The 21,503-nt window shown below is 46.2% G+C and overlaps 1 protein-coding gene across 1 annotated transcript in view; it reads right to left on the reverse strand.

Annotated features, from left to right (window-relative positions):
* LOC126267315 (protein patched) overlaps positions 1–21,503 on the reverse strand; it is a 130,919-nt gene that overhangs the window by 88,538 nt on the left and 20,878 nt on the right. Inside the window, exon 2 of the mRNA XM_049972411.1 lies at positions 8,868–9,060. Within this exon, the coding sequence (XP_049828368.1) occupies positions 8,868–9,060 (193 nt within the window). The remainder of the gene's footprint in view (positions 1–8,867; positions 9,061–21,503) is intronic.

Genomic DNA, 21,503 nt, shown 5'->3' on the forward strand with positions numbered 1-21,503 from the left:
TGCGTGAAATATCGATTAGTTCACTGCCGGGAAATTTAACGTTAAACTGGAAAACCGTGATCTGGTCGGATGAGACCCGATTACAGTTGGTAAGAGCTCATGCTAGGGTTCGAGTGTGGTGGAGGCGTCACGAAGCCATGGACCCAACTCGTCAACAAGGTAATGTGCAAACTGGTGGCGGCTCCGTAGTGATGTGGGATGTGTTCATATGGAATGGATTCGTATCCAAATGAACCAATCATAGATTGGGAATCGTTATACTCGACTACTTTGAGACACTCTGCAGCCATTCATAGGCTTCATGTTCATTTCGACCAGAGGACCCATCCCTTCCATGTAAACGCAGCCCACACCATTACGGAGCCCCCACCAGCTTGCACAGTGTCTTGTTGACAACTTGGGCCCATGGCTTCGTGGGGCTCTGCGCCACACACGAACCCTGCCATCACGTCTTACCAATTGAAATCGGGATTCATTCCAGTCGTCTCCGGTCCAACCGATATGATCACGAGTCCAGGAAACGCGCCACACGCGATGTCGCGCTGTTTGCAAAGGTACTCGCGTCTGTCGTTCGCTGCCTCAGTCCATTAACGCCAAATTTCACTGCACTGTCCTAGGGGATACGTTCGTCGTACGTCCCACATTGATTTCTGCGTTTATTTCACGCAGTGTTGCTTGTGTGTTAGCACTGACAACGCTACGTAAACGCCGCTGCTCTCGGTCGTTACGTGAAGGCCGTCAGTCACTGCGTTGTCCGTGGTGAAAGGTAATGCCTGAAATTTGGTATTCTTGGCACTCTCTTGACACTGTGGATCTCTGAATACTGAATCCCCTAACAGTTTCCGAAATGAAATGTCTCAGGCGTCTAGATTCAATGAGGATTCTGCGTTCAAAGCCTGTTAATTGTCGTCGGTCGACATAATCACCTCGGAAAGCGTGAATCACCTGAGTACAAATTACAGCTCCGTCAATGCACTGCCCTTTTATACCTCGTGTACGCGATACAACCGCCAGCTGTGTATGTGCTTGTCGCTATCCGACGACTTTTGTCACCTCAGTGCATGGTTGTTGCCGGACTGCCTGCTCGGGTCACCGACGTTGGCGACGTCAGGAAGAGAGGCAAGCGCCGACGCCCACGCCGCCGTGATGTAGTGGGCAGCGGGCGCGTTACCGCCGCCTGTAATAGCGGGCGCGACTCCACGGTCGCAGTAAATACGCCGCCATCACAATGCTACGCGCGGGCGTGCCCCGTAGCGTACATTACCCGCTATCGTGGCTTGTAAATGTTTCCTAAGCCAAACATCGCCGCCCGTACAAAGGAGAGACAGAGAGAGAGTAAGGAACTATAATCCGTACAGTTTTCTTTTTGTTTCCTCTGGCGCTTTCACAGAGCGCATCAAGTGTCACTGGAAATGGAGCGGGCTGAGCGAGGGAAGCACCACTGTGCTCCTGTAGCGTTTCTCTCTCTCTCTCTCTCTCTCTCTCTCTCTCTCTCTCTCTCTCTCTCTCTCTCACACACACACACACACACACACACACTCACACACACACACACACACACAGCTTTACTTCTGCAAGTACCTCGCCTTCTTCCTCCCAAACTACTGGCAGAAGTAAAGCTGTGAGGACGGGGTGTGAGTCGTGGTTGGGTAGTTCAGTTGGTAGAGCACTTGTCCGCGAAAGGCGACGGTCCCGAGTTCGAGTCTCGGTCCGGCACACAGTTTTAATCTGCCACGAAGTTTCATAAGAGCGCACACTCCGCTGCAGAGTGAAAATCTTATTCTGTTTCAACGCGTAGTTTTCACATATGAAGAGATGAAGTGATCGTATGGGCAATGATGACCGGGAGTTCCCACCTGGGTAAGTTAGACCGCTGAGTCGCAAGTCTTTTCAGTTGAGGCCACAATGGAATTATGAGTACACCACAACACCCAGGTCCCCTACAAGAGAAATCTGCGATCTGACCGGAAACCGAGCCCAGACCCACCTGATGGCAGTCAAACTCGGCGGTTACTCAGCTAAGGTGACTGAGCACTTAGCGAGCTCCAATAAAATTTAAATATATTCAAACATTTCCCAAACTTTTTCTCGTTTACGTTTTTCACTGCAGGTATTTAACACATCACTCATATGCAAAGTAGTCAGTCGTTTGAAGCTGTTATAAAAAAAAAAAATACCACACGCTTAGAAAAAAAGTGGTGTTTAATAGTATTTTCAGATGGACGGCAGCTTTACTATGAAGGTGAAACATAAGGAATGTGCAGAGATTTACTGTCCACGTGTAGCTCTTTGGTTTTCGTGCCGGCTGATATCGTCAGAGATGGAACGGGCAAGTGGCCACGGCGGTTACCACTGCAGAGCGCTCGCGGTCATCCGGAAGCAGGTGGGGGCGGCGCGCCCTCGGCAGGCGGTTGACCGCGACCTTGAGTCGCACCGGGGCGAGGACGCAGCACGCATACCGCGTCGCGAGCGGGCAAGCCGGAGGGGACTTCTGTTGCCGTGACTGCGGCCGGTCCCCTCACTTCCTGGTGGCGTGCGTGACTCTCCACTATTTTACATACAGAGGAGGTACCCTGTAAGCTGTGCCCAGTGCGTCCAGACAAGGCCGAGGAAAGTTCCACTAATACCTGAAGTTGTAAAACTACCGTAGGCTAACCTAGACTACCACACGTGAGCGTAGACTGGCATAGTTCTCCTAGTAGCTATGGTCAGTTAACGTCGTACCCGCGTTACCAGTATGTTGAGTGTGTTGCATAGCTTCGTGTTACTTCGTAACGATCGCTTTCTTTACATATGCGATCACTTTCGTAATAGATTCCCCAAAAAACCGAAAGTGGTGAACCTACAACCGTAAAGGGCAGTGTAACCTATGGAACATTTTTGTTTTACATAATTAACCTCCTGTCTATTAGTTAAGAATTAAACAGTGTTTATTTCAGAACTGAAATTGTCACCGTTTACTTTGCGTTTTTTTTCGGAAACTGTTGATTTTTAACGTGAAACAGTGGGATGTTGTTCTAAAAGAAAGAAAACAAAGATTTGTCATGTAGCGCTAGAAAACGCAATTTTCTCAATAAGATTGCGATGTAAAAAAATCCGCCAATCAAAAAGAAACTGAAGAGTCTAAGAAACTGGTACACTTGCCTAGTATCGTGTAGGGCCCCTGCGAGCACACAGAAGTATCGCAGCACGACGTGGCATGGACTCCAATATCTGAGGTAGTGCTGGAGAAATCCGTAAGTGTGCGAGGGTGTGGAGATCTCTTCCCAGATATGCTCAATAATGTTAATGCCTGGAGAGTTTGGTGACCAGCGGAAGTGTTTAAACTCAGAAGAGTGTTCCTGGAGCGACTTTGTAGCAATTCTGGTGGAATTCCCCAAGTCCGTCGTAATGCACAATGGACCTGATTGAATACAGGTGATCAGATCGTATGCTTACATACATGTCAACTGTCAGAGTCTTATCCAGACGTACCAGGTGTCCCATATCACTCCAACTGCAGATGCCCCACAACATTACAGAGCCTCCACGAGTGTGAACAGTCCCCTGTTGACATGCAGGGTCCATGGATTCATGGGGTTGTCTCCATACCTGTACAAGTTTATCCGCTCGATACAATTTGAAACGAGACTCGTCCGACCAACTTGTTTTCAGTCATCAAGAGTCTAGTCTCAGTGTTGACGCGCCCAGGCGAGGCGTAAAGCTTTGAGTAATGCAGTCATCAAGAGTACACCATTCTGCCTTCGGCTCCGAAAGTGATGTTTGTTGATTGGTTCGTACGGTGACACTTGTTCATGGCCCAGCCCTGTAATCAGCAGCAATTTACGGAAGGGTTGCACTTATGTCGCACTGAACGATTATCTTCAGTCGTCGTTGGTCCTATTCGTGCAGGATATTTTTCCGACCGCAGCGATGTCGGAGACCGTTAGCACCAACACAACACGAAGGGAACTCCATAAATTGGGAACTGGAGTGCGAGCTGGAACTTTAAAAGTGATTCAAATGCCTATAATAGTAAAACCTGGCGCCGCAGCCATAAAACATGGACAGTGGGGCCATAGAAGATAGTCATTTGGTCAGATGAGTTTGTTTCACACTGTTTCCAACTTCCGGCCGAGTTTATGTCCAAAGACTGAAACATGATGTGGGTCCTGTGAAGATTTGGGAAACCATATCGTGGTATTCCGTGGGCCCCATGATTACACTGCAAGATCGTATTACTGCCAAGCATTACGTGAACATTTTGGGTGAATCAGGTCCATCTCCTGGTACAACGTTTGTTCGCCCATGATGATACTGTGTTCTAAGACGACAGTCTGTTCACAGAGCTCGTATTGTCCAGTACTGGTTTTTCGAGCATGAGAATGGATTGTCGCTTGTCCCCTGGCCACCACACTCACCAGATCTCAATATTGTTAACCTTTTGTAGTCTACTTTGGAGAGAAGGATGTGTGATCGCTAAGCTCCAATGTTTTGGACCTGTATTTATTCATTCCTAGACGACTGGGAACTGACTGAATGCCAACGGTTTTCCTACACCTTATTATCCATAGTAATGCGTTGTGTTTTTGGTCGTTCCATATTTTTGTTCTCTTCTGTATCTCGTGCCTTCTATGCCTGATTCAGTGTAATGTACTTCTAAGGAACATCATCAGTAGCTCCACATTAATAATCGTTTGAACCTACAGTTTTTGGTCTAAAGTATTCCTCGACAATAAGCCAATTTCTGTTTTGAGCAGAGCCCAATATCATCCCGTCTACTTTGGTTCTTTTTGTGAGATGTGAGTACCCTTATAACCTGCCTACTGTGGAAGGTCGCGAAAACTTCCATATCGAACCTCTAAGCACACAGAAATACAAAAAACACGAAGTTAGTAATACGAAAGTTAACCGTAGTAAGGGTGATTGTTCAAGCCGCCATCCACGGGAGTGGACAAAGACTTGGGGAGTACAGGTAGACAGTGACTCACAGGGAGCGTTTCCTGTGGGCGAGGACTCTTAGGTTGCACTTAGGCAATGATTTTGTGAGCAGCTAGTTCCAGGACACAGCTAGCATGTATTTTAGACACTTGAAAATCACACATCCGAACCCGTGCAAAAGCAGGTAATCCAAAGAAAATGATATTTTATTCCAGCTAACAACAGACATTACTGCAGATTATCTAAGTCTGCAGGCTTTCCTCAGGATATTCTGGAGTCCACTAGCAGTAGTGGACACCAGAAGATCCTGAGGAAGATCCCAACGGTGGAGTCGAAACGTCGATCATTTTAGAAGAAATATGACGCAGCCTAACAATACAGAAGATTTTAACTTCCATTACTGGAGATTGCTGTCATTTAGGAAGTTCTTGTTGCTGTGCATCGTTTTGGAAGACAAGGAGCTATGTGAGCTGCAGCTTTCGTGGAAAATTAACTAACATTTTGACGAAAAAGGGATGATAGTATCAAAGACCCTTGCAGAACTGTATAATCATGAAACACGGCAACAGTTTTTTTTTTAACGGATCTGATGTCTGTTGAATCCAATCCTCCATTTCCCTATCCTTACTTATCTACTACACCCTGCCAGGTAGCCCATGGAATACACACGCACCTTTACTGAATTTGCGGTACTAAGCAACATCAAAAGCTTCTTACTCGGGAAAAATTAGTTATTTTGCAGTAGTGTTCAAACGCCACGAAAAATCACTCTATTAGCGCTGGAAATAGCTAAAAATTCTTCCATAGGAAAAAATACGTTTGCCTTATGAAGGAGCACAATATGGACAGCCTCTCACCAGTGCATGATCGGTCGTCCAATATGATACCATTTTCGTTACGCCATACTTTCTGCTGCAGTTCTTATTTTGCAATCCAATAGGATTCTCGTCAAAAACCCCAGCAGTTCTTCATTCTCACACGTGTCAACCACAGTGCACTGTCCCCATATCGACCGAGGGCGCATTTGAAACTAGTGATAACATTTTTTACTGAAGGACAGCTCCCTCAACAAACAGGTTTTGCTGGTGTTATCAGCAAGGATTTTTGGTCCCAATGTTTTTCCTCCTCAGTTCTCGATTATGACGCTTAGGGATTGAGATTGTAAACTCCCTGAAAGAAAAACTCGGAAGCGCAGAAAAAGTGCCTGCCCTACTTGCCCCCTAGAAAGTTCGGTGTCGGGTAGCATTTCCAAAATTTAAGTTTGCTTTATGTCAGTATACATGAGCTCCTTTAGCATATGCATGTAGACTAATGTCATATCTTACTCTGTGTGAAGAAGGGTTCCCACAGGTCATAAACTGGAGGAGCGTAGCACACTGATAGCGAATGAACTCCCTGCTGTCAGCAGCGGGAGCAGCTATCGTAAGCTTTTTATGACTTAATTGCCCGGGCTTCTTCTGACCGTGAACTGATTACTCGGAGCAAAAACGATAACAGCGACCTCTGGGCTGCCCCAAGAGACAAAAACTACAGGCGGAAACTACAGCGTGGCGTTTACGCATCAGCGGTTGTACTCCTTTCGTTCTGCTTCGCAATCTTGTACCGGTCGGCATAAAGAAAACAGCTAGCGGTTACGTCTCACTGAAATGCTGATTCCTTCCGTATTCCTTTCCCGATCGGCCAATAGTTTAAAAGACTTAACTGGACGCACGACCGTGAAGCGCATTTTGTTTGCTAGACTTGGGATGGTTAAAGTCTTGAATAGCCCACTGTGAGTAGTAATTGGAATTAGCTTAGTCGGCAGTTACGGCGATTTGGTACCACTCTAGAGTCTAGCCTATCGCAACGTACACTGTCGACAAAAATGCACCTTAAAGACAAGGCCATTTTATTAATAAAGGATGTGATAAGTGGTTCATCGTTGTAAGAGTATATGATACAATTTCAGAGCAAATGAAATACACATGTTACAATAAAGGGTGACCAAACAGTCGCACCAGCACACAGTGTACCCCACTCTGACGACATCGCAGGAGTGTGTTATCGCGTGCAAACGATCTTGAAGGTGCCGAATAGCCTACTCCGACGTGTAGTCCCAAACAACTTGCACTTTTGGCTCTTGAGTGAGTAAGCTCCCGCTTCACCGTGTCCCACACGTGTTCAATTGGCGAGTGATCTGGAGATATTGTTGGCCAGAGCAGCAGTCGTACACTATGAGGAGCACATTGCGTCGAAAGAGCCGTATGTGGAGGTGCTCTGTCCTGCTAAAGAAGCACATCACCTTCATGACAGTAGCACGAGGATAACAACCTGTGCATGTAGTGCGCGGTGGTTGCATTACCCTTCAGAAACACCAAATGGGAGCGCGAGCTGTAACTGATGGCTGTAACTGCACCATGAAGTCTCGAGTGGGACCTATGTGTCGTGGCCGAATAGGCTATACTCCGGAATAGACTGCTCACCAGTTTTACACCGTTCACGCGTATGTCCCATTCGCATACAGGCAGAACCTGTTCTCATCACTGAAGAGTGACACTCCACTCTCCAGTCGATTCTTCCATCACACCAGAGTAGTCATGCTTGGAGCCGTCGTGGTGTCAGTGGTAGTGTGTTCAGAAGCACACATCACCTTAGTTCTGATACAGGCTATTGTTGCCAGTGGTCCTCAGTAAGAGATCAGGTGCAATGTATGGCCAGATTTCTTCCCTGGGTGGTGTTCGGTCGGCCACTACTGCTCTCGCAATGTGTCTATTTGATGTGCGTCTGCACTATATGGATGACGCAACCTAGCCTACGGATGTGGATATGTCCGCAGACCGCTACTGAAAGCAGCAACACACCATGGGTACACTGCCCAACATGTGCAGCAACCGGCCGATGCAGCCATCCAGCTTCCCACAGTCCCACAATGCGACCCATTTCAAATGGCTGAAGTTGTTCAACAGGAGTACGTATTCGTCGGTGGGCCATGATTGTACCCTAGAATGAATGCTGCACGCAGTGTTCGCCTCTGAACTCAGCACGGTTACTACCTGCAGTGTGAAAGCAAAGGGCTTACAGACAGGTCTCCAGAGCGCCATTTCATCATTGATGACCGTGACAAATGATTCACAACACCTTAGTATGGACATAGACACTGGTGGCATTGAACACAGTCCTTACGGGTGTAGCATTTTTCCCCGGCAGTGGGAAAGAACACACAATCGGGCATTTTCTGATCCATGAGGGGTTTACCCTGTAGTGACAATAGGACTGTAATCATGAAGTCTAACTGAAGGATGTATGCAGACTAATGTATACTAATGTAATCACCTGATCGGTGGATCACAATAATAATAGTCTATTCTGACTTCCTAGATCATGGTATCTGCTTAACCATCAGGGTTCCCCAATATGCCCAATGGCAAATTCGGTATTTTAGAACTCACCTTTGTGTTCTCCAGGCTTGACTCTGGGGATTAACCTTCGAGAAAGGGTCAGTGGCCTTCAGCCATTGCCTCTTTCTCGAACGTTAATCCCGAGAGTCGAGCCTAGAGAACAGAGAGGTGAGCTCTGGGCGTATTGGGAAACCCTGATGGTTAAGCAGATGCCAATGTAATGCTGATCAAATTTGAAATTGGTGACTATTCGGAAGTCATGCGTCTCTTCTTCTTCTTCTTCTTCTTCTTCTTCTTCTTCTTCTTCTTCTTCTTAATTGTAACTCTTATATGGTACGCAAATCTCTATGTCTTTATGACGTGGTTTTTTTGTCTTTATGACGAGGTTTTTTTTTATCTTTGACTTCATGGCCGGATGCTCTTCCTGCCCCATTTGGAGTGATACTTAGCTTCACTGTCAAAACACTGTTTGAGAGGGCCCAGAAAAAGTAGTGATCCCTCCAAAAATGGAACAGTTTCGCGAAGTACGGGGGCCTGGCTGGCCAAGTGGTGAGTGAGGTAGCTACTGACCTTGTACCCAGAGCTGGTCGACGCGCGAGTGCAGCTGCGCAGACTTGAGTCCGACGCAGAAGGTGGAGAGCACGAGCACGGCGACGAAGAGCACCTTGCCGGCGTGCCGGTGCAGGAAGCGGCCCAGCTGGAACAGGTGGCCCTGCAGCCAGGCGCGAGCCCACAGCGCGCTGCGCACGCCGCTCGCCTTGCCCTGCAAAAGCAACACCGTCACACTCTGCTCTGTCTGCCATATAACGGCAGCACAGTATGCAACACACGCTCAAGATGTCTGTCTGCTAGGGAATCAAACATTTACATTACTGTTTGTTAAAATCGTAGGAGCTCGACGTACACTGTTATATGATACGATATGAATGCATGGTGTCAGTTCTTTTGAACATAATTGATTCTGCTCGGTTCGTTCTTTCGGACATTTTCGAAAGAACAGACACCATGCATTCATATTACTGATTCCACCACTGAATCAGGCAATGAATCCACCACTGAATCAGGCAATGAATCCACCACTGAATAACCTGTTTGTTCTTACAATTAAAGGTAAAGTTTTGGTTAAATTTATTGCATTTACGTGGACTCATTCATGAACCAAGCCACTTATTCGTACTAAACCATCCGAATAGCAGAGCGTGTTATGGCGCCGATTCTGGGATTAAGGGAGAGGAGTCTGCCCGTGGCTGGATCCGCCTCGCGAATTAACGACGAATGCTGATGAGCTGATCAGTTTGGGTGTGGTTTTTAGGCGATTTCTCACATCGAACTAGATAAATACCGGACTGGTATCCACGCCCCACCTCGGACACACGCTAAGAAAATATTTAGAGCATGTTCTTGCACTTGAACATGTGATTCGTTCTAGAAGCAGACAGATGCGGTACACAGATTGCCTCCCGTCGAAGGGGGAAGGCGAGGGGAGGAGGAGGGAGGGCGAAATAGTCGCGGCAGGAAGAGCATCCGGCCTCCCACTGTCGCTAACATTTCCAGACCCCATACAACAAACCGACCCTTCGACAACGGTGACAGGCACGGAATAAGAAGAAGAAGAAGAAGAAGAAGGCGATTCATCATGTTGAATTGTCCCATAGTAATACCGCAACATATAAAACAGTACTGATTTACAAATACAATTTTGGACTTGCCAGGAGCGCCGGCCAGTGTGGCCGAACGGTTCTAGGCGCTTCAGCCTGGACCCGCGCGACCGCTACGGTCGCAGGTTCGAATCCTGCCTCGGCCATGGATGTGTGTGATGTCCTTAGGTTAGTTAGGTTTAACTACTTCTAAGTTCTAGGGGACTGATGACCTCAGATGGTAAGTCCCATAGTGCTCAGAGCCATTCGAACCATTTGAACTTGCCAGGAATTGTGCGGAATGCCTACAGGTGTAGCCTAACCAACAGGCGAACCCGGCCGTGATAGCAGTACTCGCCGAGCATTTGTGCTAATGAGACGAGATGGTCCATGTTTCATTAAATGTCTCTTACCTCCGCTGATAAAATCGCTTCGAGAACTGTGCTTCAGTCACCGCTGCCATTGGCCCAGACGTTCGTAGTTGCACGCCCCTTCCGTCCCTTTGGATTGCTATGAAGCTGTGAGAGGCGGGAGTCAGCTGTTGCGGGCTTTTTTGAGCAGTTCAAGTCGTTTATTTCGCTGGTCTTCAAGCAGAGATTCTTGCTAGTTCGCATAAGCCAAAATGCAGAACAGGTGTTTGGTATCGGCACTGGCTTCGTTGAAGATACCACAGAGGCTTTTTCGAAGTGGTTTATGTGAACCACAGAGAAGCTAAATCAGGATGGCCAAAACGAAACTAAAGCCACTTTCGTTCTGCTTCCTACTCCAGGGTCCTAATTGCAGCGGCTTCTGTGTTGGTTCGGATTCGCATCGGATAGTAAGGCGGAGGGAGGTCACCAACACGAAAAATTATTTAACACTGCAAAGTTCTAACCTGCCTCCATAGCCGAGGCCGCTAACGTACTGCTACGTGATGGCGCTCCACTCGGAGGTAAGTGGGTTCGAATCGTTGTGCTTGATGAAATATTCAAGAGTAGTATTTGGCCGGTATGGGAAGGAGAGGTGGTGACGTAAAGCTTCTGATCAACAGTCTTTCCGCTAGTGTCCTGGAGTAAATTCCAAACCTCACAAGAAGTGAGACTTATTGGTGGGCGCCTGTCGGATAGGGAAGTTAAGCTCGACGGACCTCTGGGTCCTTTTCGGAGCAGTAGGAAAAATGCCATTACTGGGTTTCCCTTCATCCATAACAAAACCAGCACAACAGTGTATAAACATTCGTCACAATCATTCACACGACAGACATACACACGTGACATTCCATAGCAGGTTTGAGGGAGGTGATGGCAAGTCACCTCCTCTAGGACCTTGCATGGACAGCATAAGTCAAGGTTACAATGCGTGCTCTCAGAAAGTATTGCGTGTCGTCGTTGAGGAAGCAACGCATTGGCAGTAATGGGGTCAGCTGAAAGCAACAGGTCTGCCCGCGAAGCCACACAAGCGCGGCCAGTTCCACAGGTGTGTAAATCAGCTCTACTGAAACAAGACCACCTGGGCGTAAAACGATCCTCCAGCGTGTGGCTAGCTACTTTGAAACTATTATAACAGTTGCGAAAAATAAGAAATTGCCCCTCTTCTGTCTAAAGTCCTCACCCAGACTGTGACATGAATATTTAACGAATGGGTGAAGACTGCGACGAACAATAGTACAGATACTGTATTAATAAGAACATACAATAGTAAAGATACTGTATTAATAAGAACATACATACAGGGCGGTCAGAAACCGTCTGAAAAGCATGTAAGGGTGTTGCAGGGTAGGTTATGCTGAGAAATAATCCTTAAGAAAAAAATTGACGTGTTACGCCGTTTTCAAACTAGTTAACATCGAATTTAGTCAATCAGGCCGTTGCGCGAGCAAATTCGAGTCGCCCGCCACAGACCAAATAGCGTCGCCAAACGTGTTTTTCACTTGGATTCCAAAAAATGAGCAAGAGAGCGATACAAAAGTTGGGCGTGGAACGGTAGGTAGGTAGTAAGTATAGAAACAGACCCAAGTGCTGAACAGTCTCGTGTGCTATCATCCGCACTATGAGAACACCTGACATTTATTGTATCTTGCGGGCGGCTTCTATTTGCGCTCTCAAAGGCCTCATAGGCTAATTTCAATCCTAATTCACTCGGAAACGGAACAACGTATCGAATTTTTTTCTGAACAATTATTTCTCAGCAAAACCTACACTGAAACACTCTTACAAGCTTTCCAGCGTGTTTGACTACCGTGCACATTTTACGAACAAACGATCTCCACATCTTATGAAGCTCTCGTGGCTGTTTGAACATTTTTCCACTGTTATAGTGTAGCGTCGTATTAACTACGAATCTATTACGGCACCGTGGAAAAGATTTCGCGGCAGTTCGTTACCTTGTGGCACGTACTCTTTACTGCCTGTGATCTACCTTTTACGCAAAACGAGAAGCAAATAACTTATTAATGATTTCGAAGATTAATACTTTGAGGTAAAGTTTTTTGAAAGGTATGACGTGTTCGATGTGGTATCATCTTTTCCGCCGGCCGAGGTGGCCGAGCGGTTCTAGGCGCTTCAATCTGGAACCGCGTGACCGCTACGGTCGCAGGTTCGAATCCTGCCTGGGGAATGGATGTGCGTGATGTCCTTAGGTTAGTTAGGTTTAATTAGTTCTAAGTTCTAGGTGACTGATGACCTCAGATATAAAGTCCCATAGCGCTCAGAGCCATTCGAACCATCATCTTTTCCTACTTCGACGTGAAAACTAGCTTATGATCCTAGTAAAGGATGGACGTATAGTGGAATCAGAATGAAGGTGTTAGTTGCTCAGAGAAACCCTGGGAAAGTGGAAATGCCAAGAAATAGAGGCAGCATCGGACATTATAACTGCTGGTCTATCAATTACGCAACCAAGTTACGGTGATGTGAGTTTTACTGAATAATCTCACTTCAGTAAAGATATACGTATCTTAAAAGAGAAAAATAATTCAAGTATAGTATCTGATCTTGTTTGACAAAGCTATGGCGCTTTCGTTAGTTACATAAACGTAGTTTAATTAACTTGCATATGTTTCATGCGTTATATGTGAATTTGAATTATATACCGTATCAAAGAATTAGGTTTACGTAACGTTAGGGCTGAAAAGAAAATCTGAAATATAGAAATAAGCGGTAGCATAGGTTAAATATACGTAAATCTCACTACAAGCTCTCCATTTATGCACCACACTTTGTAGTACATGAATTGTTCAAAAGTGCTCGTAGTTGTCCATCCAGTACCATCAGTTTCAATATTAGAGAAAATGCATTTCTCCTCTCCTCCCGAACAGGCCATGAAGGCCCAATGGTACCGACCGGCCGCCGTGTCATCCTCATCCCATAGGCGTCACTGGATGCGGATAGAGAGGAGCATGTGGTCAACACAACCGCTCTCCCGGCCGTATGTCAGTTTCCGAGACCGGAGCCGCTACTTCTCAATCAAGTAGCTCCTCAGTTTGCCTAACAAGAGCTGAGTGCACTCAGCTTGGCAACAGCGATCGGCAGACCGGATGGTAACCCCTCCAACTGCTATCCCAGCCCGACAGCTCTTAACTTCGGTGATCTGACGGGGACCGGTGTCACCTCTGCGGCAAGGCCGTTGGCGAAAGTGTATTTAGTTAGTAATAAAGACAAATGTTAAAACTTATAAATGAATTTGTCATCAATGTTGATTTGAACTCCAGAGTGTTTTATTGGAGGTGACTTCGTTTCCTCCCATGTTGGAACTAACTTACCCAACCATCCGGAACTGCGGGCTACAGATTAGCATGACTCCTAACTACGATGTGCTTGGATCGAACCCTGGACTTTTGGACTGGAGTTCAGGGAATTATCTGTGAACCACCGAGCCATATTTTGTGGATAATCAATAGTTTAATGGCGACAACTATAGATATGGTACCAACACGCATATGAACTGAAAGAAAACAAACACTCGTGCATACAAAACAGTTTACACGTAGAGTTTCAACTTCAGGAACTCGTGGGGTGGTGAGGACTCGATATATTATTCAAATATAATTTCACACGTGCGACTTAAAAATAACTTTCTGCGATAGATAGGCTGCAAGATTGTAGTTTCTCGTGTCGTCGGTAGCCATTAAAAAAACTAGATCAGTTCGAGAAGGATGTTGGTACGATGTGACTTAGGCGTTTTTAAGAAAGTTTTGCAGTAATCGTCAGAGGTGATTTTGGGATACCAAAATCTGTATGATACGATGCGCGGCCAGAAACTGTGTTTGTTAAGTGCGCTATTTCCACCACCATTCACACTGCTTGACTGGCACTAGTGCTACAAATGAAAGATTCGTTCCGAGCCGGCTCCTCTTGGTGCAAGCGCCAACATAGTTTTGGCAAATGGTTGACTCAAGTGAGGCGATGACCCAATCGAAGACTAACCTCCGCGGCCGCTTCTGCGCCAGAGGGCGGCGCCCTCCCAGTTTTACGAGCCATAAATTTGGGCAGATTTAGGGTGAGGGAGATCAGGGTGTCAAAACACAGGCAGCTGCGCCTGCCCAGCCGACCGCGTTCGCAGACGCGTTCCGCAAGCGTTGAGCTCAAGGCCGCCTTCCACAGACGGTGCCACGACTGTTGGTGCCGATTCTTGACTCCAGTGAGGCTTCTGCAGACGCTGATGTACATCTTCTTCGACCGTTCCACTGTCGAACAGCGCGTGATAAAAGTGGACAGCTAAATCTCTCCGTACGAGCCCTGATTTCTCTAATTTTCGCGTTGGGATGAGAAATTTGGCGATTGAGATTACATGAAAAGATCAAGCCGCGTCGAAAACCGCCTTCGTTTTATTTATGGCCACCCCAAGTCGCGTGTCATATCTGTGACACTGTCTTCTCTGCTTCGCGACAATACGAAATCAGCTGCCCTTCCTTACCTTTCTCGGCGTGTTCTGCCAGTATTACCTGGTAAGTATCGCATACCGCGCAGCAGTAGGCAAGAAAAGGACGAACAAGCATTGTGTAGGCAATTTCTTTAGTTGAGTTGTTGCATCGTCTGAGTATCTGCCAATAAAGCGCCGTCTTTGGTTCACCTTTCCCACAATATTTCCTGTGAGATGGTTCCAATGTACGTTGTACTTCCGTTTAATCCTTTAGTATTTAGTAGAATCAACTAAATTCAAATTTGTGTAATTTATCTTGTAATTTAACGGATTTTTTAATACTGATTTGGAATATCTCACTTATAATTGTTCAGGGTCAACTGCGTCAGGTACAAATCTCGACTAAATCTTTTGAAATTCGTATTGATCTTCTGATGACTTTACTCGACGCTAAACGACAGCATATGTGCAAACATTCCTAGATGGCTGCTTACATTTTCTCCTAAACCGTTTATATAGATTAAGAAAGGTAGAGAGACTAACATTTCCTTGGAGAACGTCAGATACCACTTCGAAGACTTCCCGTCAGTTACTACGAACATACCAAGTTATGAATCGAATGGCAAAAATGAGGCAGTATTTATACGTGCAAAATTTGACTAGAAGCTGCTTGTTGGTAACGGTGTCTAAAGCCTTCTGAAAATCTGGAAATATAACATCAACTGTCGATAGCAATCATTACCGCGTGGAAATAAAGAGCCAGTTGTGCTTCACAAGAACGATATTTTCTGAATCCGTCCTGTAACAGATCGTTCTCTCCGAGATATTTTATAATATTAGAGCGGAGATTCACCAGTGCAAGAGTATTTTACTTATCTAAAAAGCGTTTTTAATCAATGAACACCTAGTTTAAAAGGCAGGTTTCTAGCTCAGTATGACAACAGAAGAAGCCTGATACCAGACCACGAGATGAACCATTTTAATACTCCCAGTGGTTTGCGGGTCGATTACTGGATAATTTTAGGATTACATCTGAGTTGTAAAAGTGAGAGTATTCATGGCAATAGTTTTATATATGAATTCGCGAGATGGTACCGTTTCAAACTGAAACGTTATACGGCGGAAGAAAGGCAAGAATGTCAATCCAGAATGAGATTTGCACTCTGCAGCGGAGTGTGCGCTGATATGAAACTTCCTGGCAGATTAAAACTGTGTTCCCGACCGAGACTCGAACTCGGGATCTTTGCCTTTCGCGGGCAAGTGCTCTACCATCTGAGCTACCGAAGCACGACTCACGCCCGGTACTCACAGCTTTACTTCTGCCAGGCAGAGCACTTGCCCGCGAAAGGCAAAGATCCCGAGTTCGAGTCTCGGTCGGGCACACAGTTTTAATCTGCCAGGAAGTTTCAAGAATGTCAATGTTCTGGCGATTGGAAACATTAGCTATTTTGGGGAAGGCGTGGAGGGTATTAACATCTTGTTAAAAAAATATATATATTTAGGCTTTCAGGGCTGTCACCGAAAACAAAGCAGCAATACTCTTGTCTTTTCTAGCTGGGTGATCTGTTTCTCAGGTAACCAACCTCAAAGTGCTTTTCTCGGCTTGATCCCACTGGAGGTGCTTGTCTTCGGGCGATAGTAAATCTGCTCGACCTTAAGAATTTAAAGAGGAGTCGGAACCAAAGTAAACCGGCCTTTTTTTTACGTGCCAAGGCATTGCTAAATGTGAAAGTATGTCACGTGCAAAAAAGAAACATTCTTTTAACCGTGTCAGTTCAGAATATAAATTCAATTACTCTGGGTAATCACTTTGGGTCCTACGGAGAATGCTTTCTCTGACATTCACTAAACGTAGCCCGCATCTCGTGATCGTGCGGTACCGTTCTCGCTTCCCGTTCCCGGGTTCGATTCCCGGCGGGGTCAGGGATTTTCTCTGCCTCGTGATGGCTGGGTGTTGTGTGTTGTCCTTAGGTTAGTTAGGTTTAAGTAGTTCTAAGTTCTGGGGGACTGATGACCATAGATGGTAAGTCCCATAGTGCTCAGAGCCATTTGAGCCACTAAACGTAAAACTGAATATTCTACAGAGATATGTCGAGGCGAATTTCAAGAAACTTAATCTTTATACATACATCTGCTTATTAGAGATTCTCCCGTAAAAAGAGCCTTTGGAAATATAAAGCCGTTGCAGTACCTTCAATACCGACGTTAAGTACATGCTGCTTGTCGAAAATCCGTCCGGTCGTAGATAGTTTCAAACGGGAGGTAGTTATGGAAGTGTGGTTAGTGCATACGTTTTCCGCCCTCTCCCGTACGACGTGTTAACGTCAGTAGCCCCTGATAACAGCTATACTATGCTTAATGAGGCGTGGCGGTATAGCGGTGAAGTACAAGACTGGAAACCGAGAGGTCGCTAGATCGAGCTCACGTCGGACCACGGAAATTTTTAGTCTGCTTTTAACCTAGCCTTCAGTTCTAAACGATGTGAGGTATCACGAGGAACGACACGTGGTTCGAATTACGCTCTAAACTGTAGGTCCACTTTAACCAGAGTTGGATAATTAGAACCGATTAAGGACAAGCAAGTCGCCGAAGTAGCGTCCAATTAAAAGACTTGCACCAGACGAAGAAACGGCTGTGCTCGTAGGGTTCCAAATGCTGTAGCATTAAGAGGATCTTAGTCACGGCGAACAGGAGGGACGCAGGGAGGCATTTCAAGTTTGGAACTGACGCAGCTAGAATATCGAAAATACTCGATAGGCTTCGCCCGTTTGTAGGACTCTCGGGAGATGCAAAGTTTAAATACCACACGCGTTATCCAGAGACATGCTGGTTAGTTCTCAGGCGGTTCTAGGCGCTTCAGTCTGGCGCTGCGCGACCGATACGGTCTCAGGTTCGAATGTGGTGGTGGTGGTTAGTGTTTAACGTCCCGTCGACAACGAGGTCATTAGAGACGGAGCGCAAGCTCGGGGTAGGGAAGGATTGGGAAGGAAATCGGCCGTGCCCTTTCAAGGGAACCATCCCGGCATTTGCCTGAAACGATTTAGGGAAATCACGGAAAACCTAAATCAGGATGGTCGGAGACGGGATTGAACCGTCGTCCTCCCGAATGCGAGTCCAGTGTGCTAACCACTGCGCCACCTCGCTCGGTCTCAGGTTCGAATCCTGCCTCGGGCATGGATGTGTGTGCTGTCCTTAGGTTAGTTAGGTTTAAGTAGTTCTAAGTTCTAGGGCACTGATGACCTCAGATGTTGTCCCATAGTGCTCAGAGCCATTTTGGCTCTCAGGTGGTCATAAAGAACTTTCCTGGCTGTCAATATGTCATTCGCTTGTACCAGATCTTTATAAAGTAAGCACCTACAGTCCTACCTGCTTCCGGTTTCAAGTAAATCTGCTGTGGCGGTATGGAGAGTTAAGGTCTAGGCTGTAGGCAATGGTAGGGGACAGTCGAAGAGGAACAGAGTTCCTGCACGTAAAACGCGGCGGGTGAAGATGGTTCGCGATAAACCGAGTAACAGCAGCTCCGTCTCTAATTTCAGATACTCACTAGTGGAAACTTTATCAGGATGTGTGCATGTAAACGGTGGCAGGTGTGAAAAACATGGCCGCCAGTAGTGGTAGCAACGTGCGAGGGAAATGCTTTTCAGGCAAGTTTAGTACCAACCCGAGAGTGCGTGCGTAACTACGACTCGGATAAATGTTTTGAACGCATTCCTGAACGCAAATGGCCTAAAAAGTTATTGCTAATCAGGTTAGGTAAGTAAACAATGTTAAGTTGTGTCCCTTACAATTGTTTACGAGAATTTGTGAGACACGTTGATGGAAGGTATGTCAAGGGCCATCTTTAACATGCTTACGTGCTACAGTAAGGCGACATATCGTGTTTGAAGTACATTAAATTTTTGACCTAATTATAATTAATGCTGCAAATACTGATAATGGAAATCTTAGTATCATAAACTGTAACAATTCGGACGTTTTAAATTTCTGTTGAGAGGTTTCGTAGTACGTTTCGTTTACTGCCCAACAAGTAAACAGCTGTACGTCAATTCTATGCCATGTTAAGTGCACTCAGTTTTCATGTAAACAATGTTCAGTACCCACTGACGCATTTTTAAGAACAAAATTTTGGAAAGAATGGACAATAGTTAAAAGTCTGTCATTGTTCTTGAAATGTTTGAAAACAGTGACTCGTCTGAATGAATAAATCTTAATGGATATACTTGACATACCTCACTTATGAGATTTTATCGAAAATTTTCTGTGCAATTTCTCAAAAAAACCTTGCTATTCTTTACAGCCGAGGTTGTCATATTTATTTAAACAGCGCTGTATTCAGAGCAACCATTACTTTTAACTCTTCTTTGCGTGTGTCCATGTTAGTTTGTCCGCAAAATCTGTCAAAAAGTATGCTTAACGTGCCACGTGTACTGTATTTTCTTAGACTGATTTCAACTGCAAAACGAGAAAATAGCGTTTCGAACAGCGACAAGGGACTCGAGGAACAACGCTAACAATTCTTTGTGTGAGTATTTAGAAAATGTCTGGCCATGCTAGTAACATCTGTGTCGGTAGAGACAAAATACAATATGAATGAGAGTCAGCTAAGCAGCCGAATCTCTCGCTTTAGATATAAGGTCACAGAAGCGACGGGTACATCTACTTTAGGGAGAGTTGTTGGCAGCCCTCCAGCAGGCGCTGAATGGCCCCCAGGCGCATGCCTTCTGAGAAGAGCCGGCCGCTGGACGCTTCCTGATTCAAGATAACGACTCAGTCCACATCAGAGATCGCCCAATGGGCACACTACCGAAGGCGAGGAGCTCGCCTAGTCCACACTTTGAACGTAACAACGTAAAACTAGGCTGTTGCAAATCTGGATCGCACTCTGACGTACAAGCAGCGCTGCGAGAATATGAGAATGGAGGTGAAACCCAGGAATAATATCCTTCGCAAGGATTACTGGTAGTACTTAGGGCCCTCGACAACAAATCCTGACAACGACGGCGCTATTGACATGTTCCAGTGCTGCAGAGTATAACCAGTATGGCCCAAGTCCATATTCACAAAAATAGTTGACAAAGTGCTAAACGAAACATATAGGCTTATTAGAGGTTATTTGAAACTTACGCCACTTGAAAAACCAATAACTCGCACGCGTAGCGCCACCAAATATTCGTCGTGAAGTAGCTGCCAACGTGGAGAGAACCACTCAAGCTCTTTAACAAGGCCACTCAGAAGTACATAGGTTGAGGTCAACAAAGGTTCCCACGATCACTTCAGTCTTGCAAACATCAGCACCTACAATAAATTGTGGATTTTTCGACTTTATTTGGCTTGTCCATTCGGAAACTCTCCCCCTGCACGTGAATAGAACTGGATCGTATGGAGATCACTCAGCCCTCATCGTTCTGGAGTTGCAAGATCTATGCGTTATCTCCAGAAGTGGCGCTTCGCTGTGAATACCATCAACTACGTTATCAAAAAATTTATGTTCAGTATCAGCGCTTGAACCCGAAACTTGTGCCTCCATAGATAAACTGAAGAGCCAATGAAACTGGTACACCCGCCTAATATCGTGTAGAGCCCCGGCGAGCACGCAATAGAGCCGCAACACGACGTGGCATGGACTCGACTAACGTCTGAAGTAGTGCTGGTGGGAACTCCCACCATGAATCCCGCAGGGCTGTCTATAAACTCACAAAAGTGCGAGGGGGTAGATCTCTTCTGAACAGCAAGTTGCAAGGCATCCCAGAGATGCTCAATAATGTTCATGTCTGACGTGTTTGGTGGTCCGCGGAAGTGGCTAAACTCAGAAGAGTGTACCTGGAGCCACTCTACAGCAATTCTGGACCTGTGAGGTGTCGCATTGTCCTGTTGGAACTGCCCAAGTACGACGGAATGCACAATGGACATGAATAGATGCAGGTGATCAGACAGGATGAGTACGTACGTGTAACCTGTCAGAATCGTACGTAGACGTATCAGAGGTCCCATACACTCCAACTGCACACGCCCCACAACATTACACATCGTCCAACAGCTTGAACAGTCCCCTGCCTGACATTCAGGGTCCATGTATTTATGAGGTTGTCTCCATACCAGTACACATCTGTCCGCTCGATACAATTCGAAAGGAGACTCGTCCGAGCACGCAACACGTTTACAGTCATCAACAGACCATTGTCGGTATTGACAGGCCCAGACGAGGCGTAAAGCTTTGTGTCGTGCAGTCATCAAGGGTACACGAGTGGGTGATCGGCTCCGAAAGCCCATATCGATGGTGTTTCGTTGAATGGTTCACACGCTGACTTGTTGATGGCCCAGCGCTGAAATCTGCAGCAATTTGCGGAAGGGTTTGCACTTCTGTGACGTTGAACGATTCTCTTCAGTCGTCGTTGGTCCCGTTCTCGCAGGATCTTTTTCCGGCCGCAGCGATGTCGGAGATTCGATGTTTTCCCAGATTCCTGATATTGTAAATGCTCTCGCCCCCACTGCCCCTCCCTCCAGACATTCTTTAAGCTTGCCGATTCCCTGGACACTGTCGTCTGTCGTCGATGCCGGTGGCTTTCCTTTCCCCGCCAGAAACATTCATTCATGTTTTTGGTGCCTTGGTGAAACTACTGGCACGATTTAACTACAGCTGGCCGCAACAGTGCGTTTTTGGTCCATACACCGCCAGAATTTCAGGATTAATCCGTGCGCCATTTAGACGTTTTGCCCGAAAGAACCGTTC

This window comes from Schistocerca gregaria, chromosome 4 (assembly GCF_023897955.1).
Source record: "Schistocerca gregaria isolate iqSchGreg1 chromosome 4, iqSchGreg1.2, whole genome shotgun sequence".
Classification (NCBI taxonomy): Eukaryota; Metazoa; Arthropoda; class Insecta; order Orthoptera; family Acrididae; genus Schistocerca; species Schistocerca gregaria.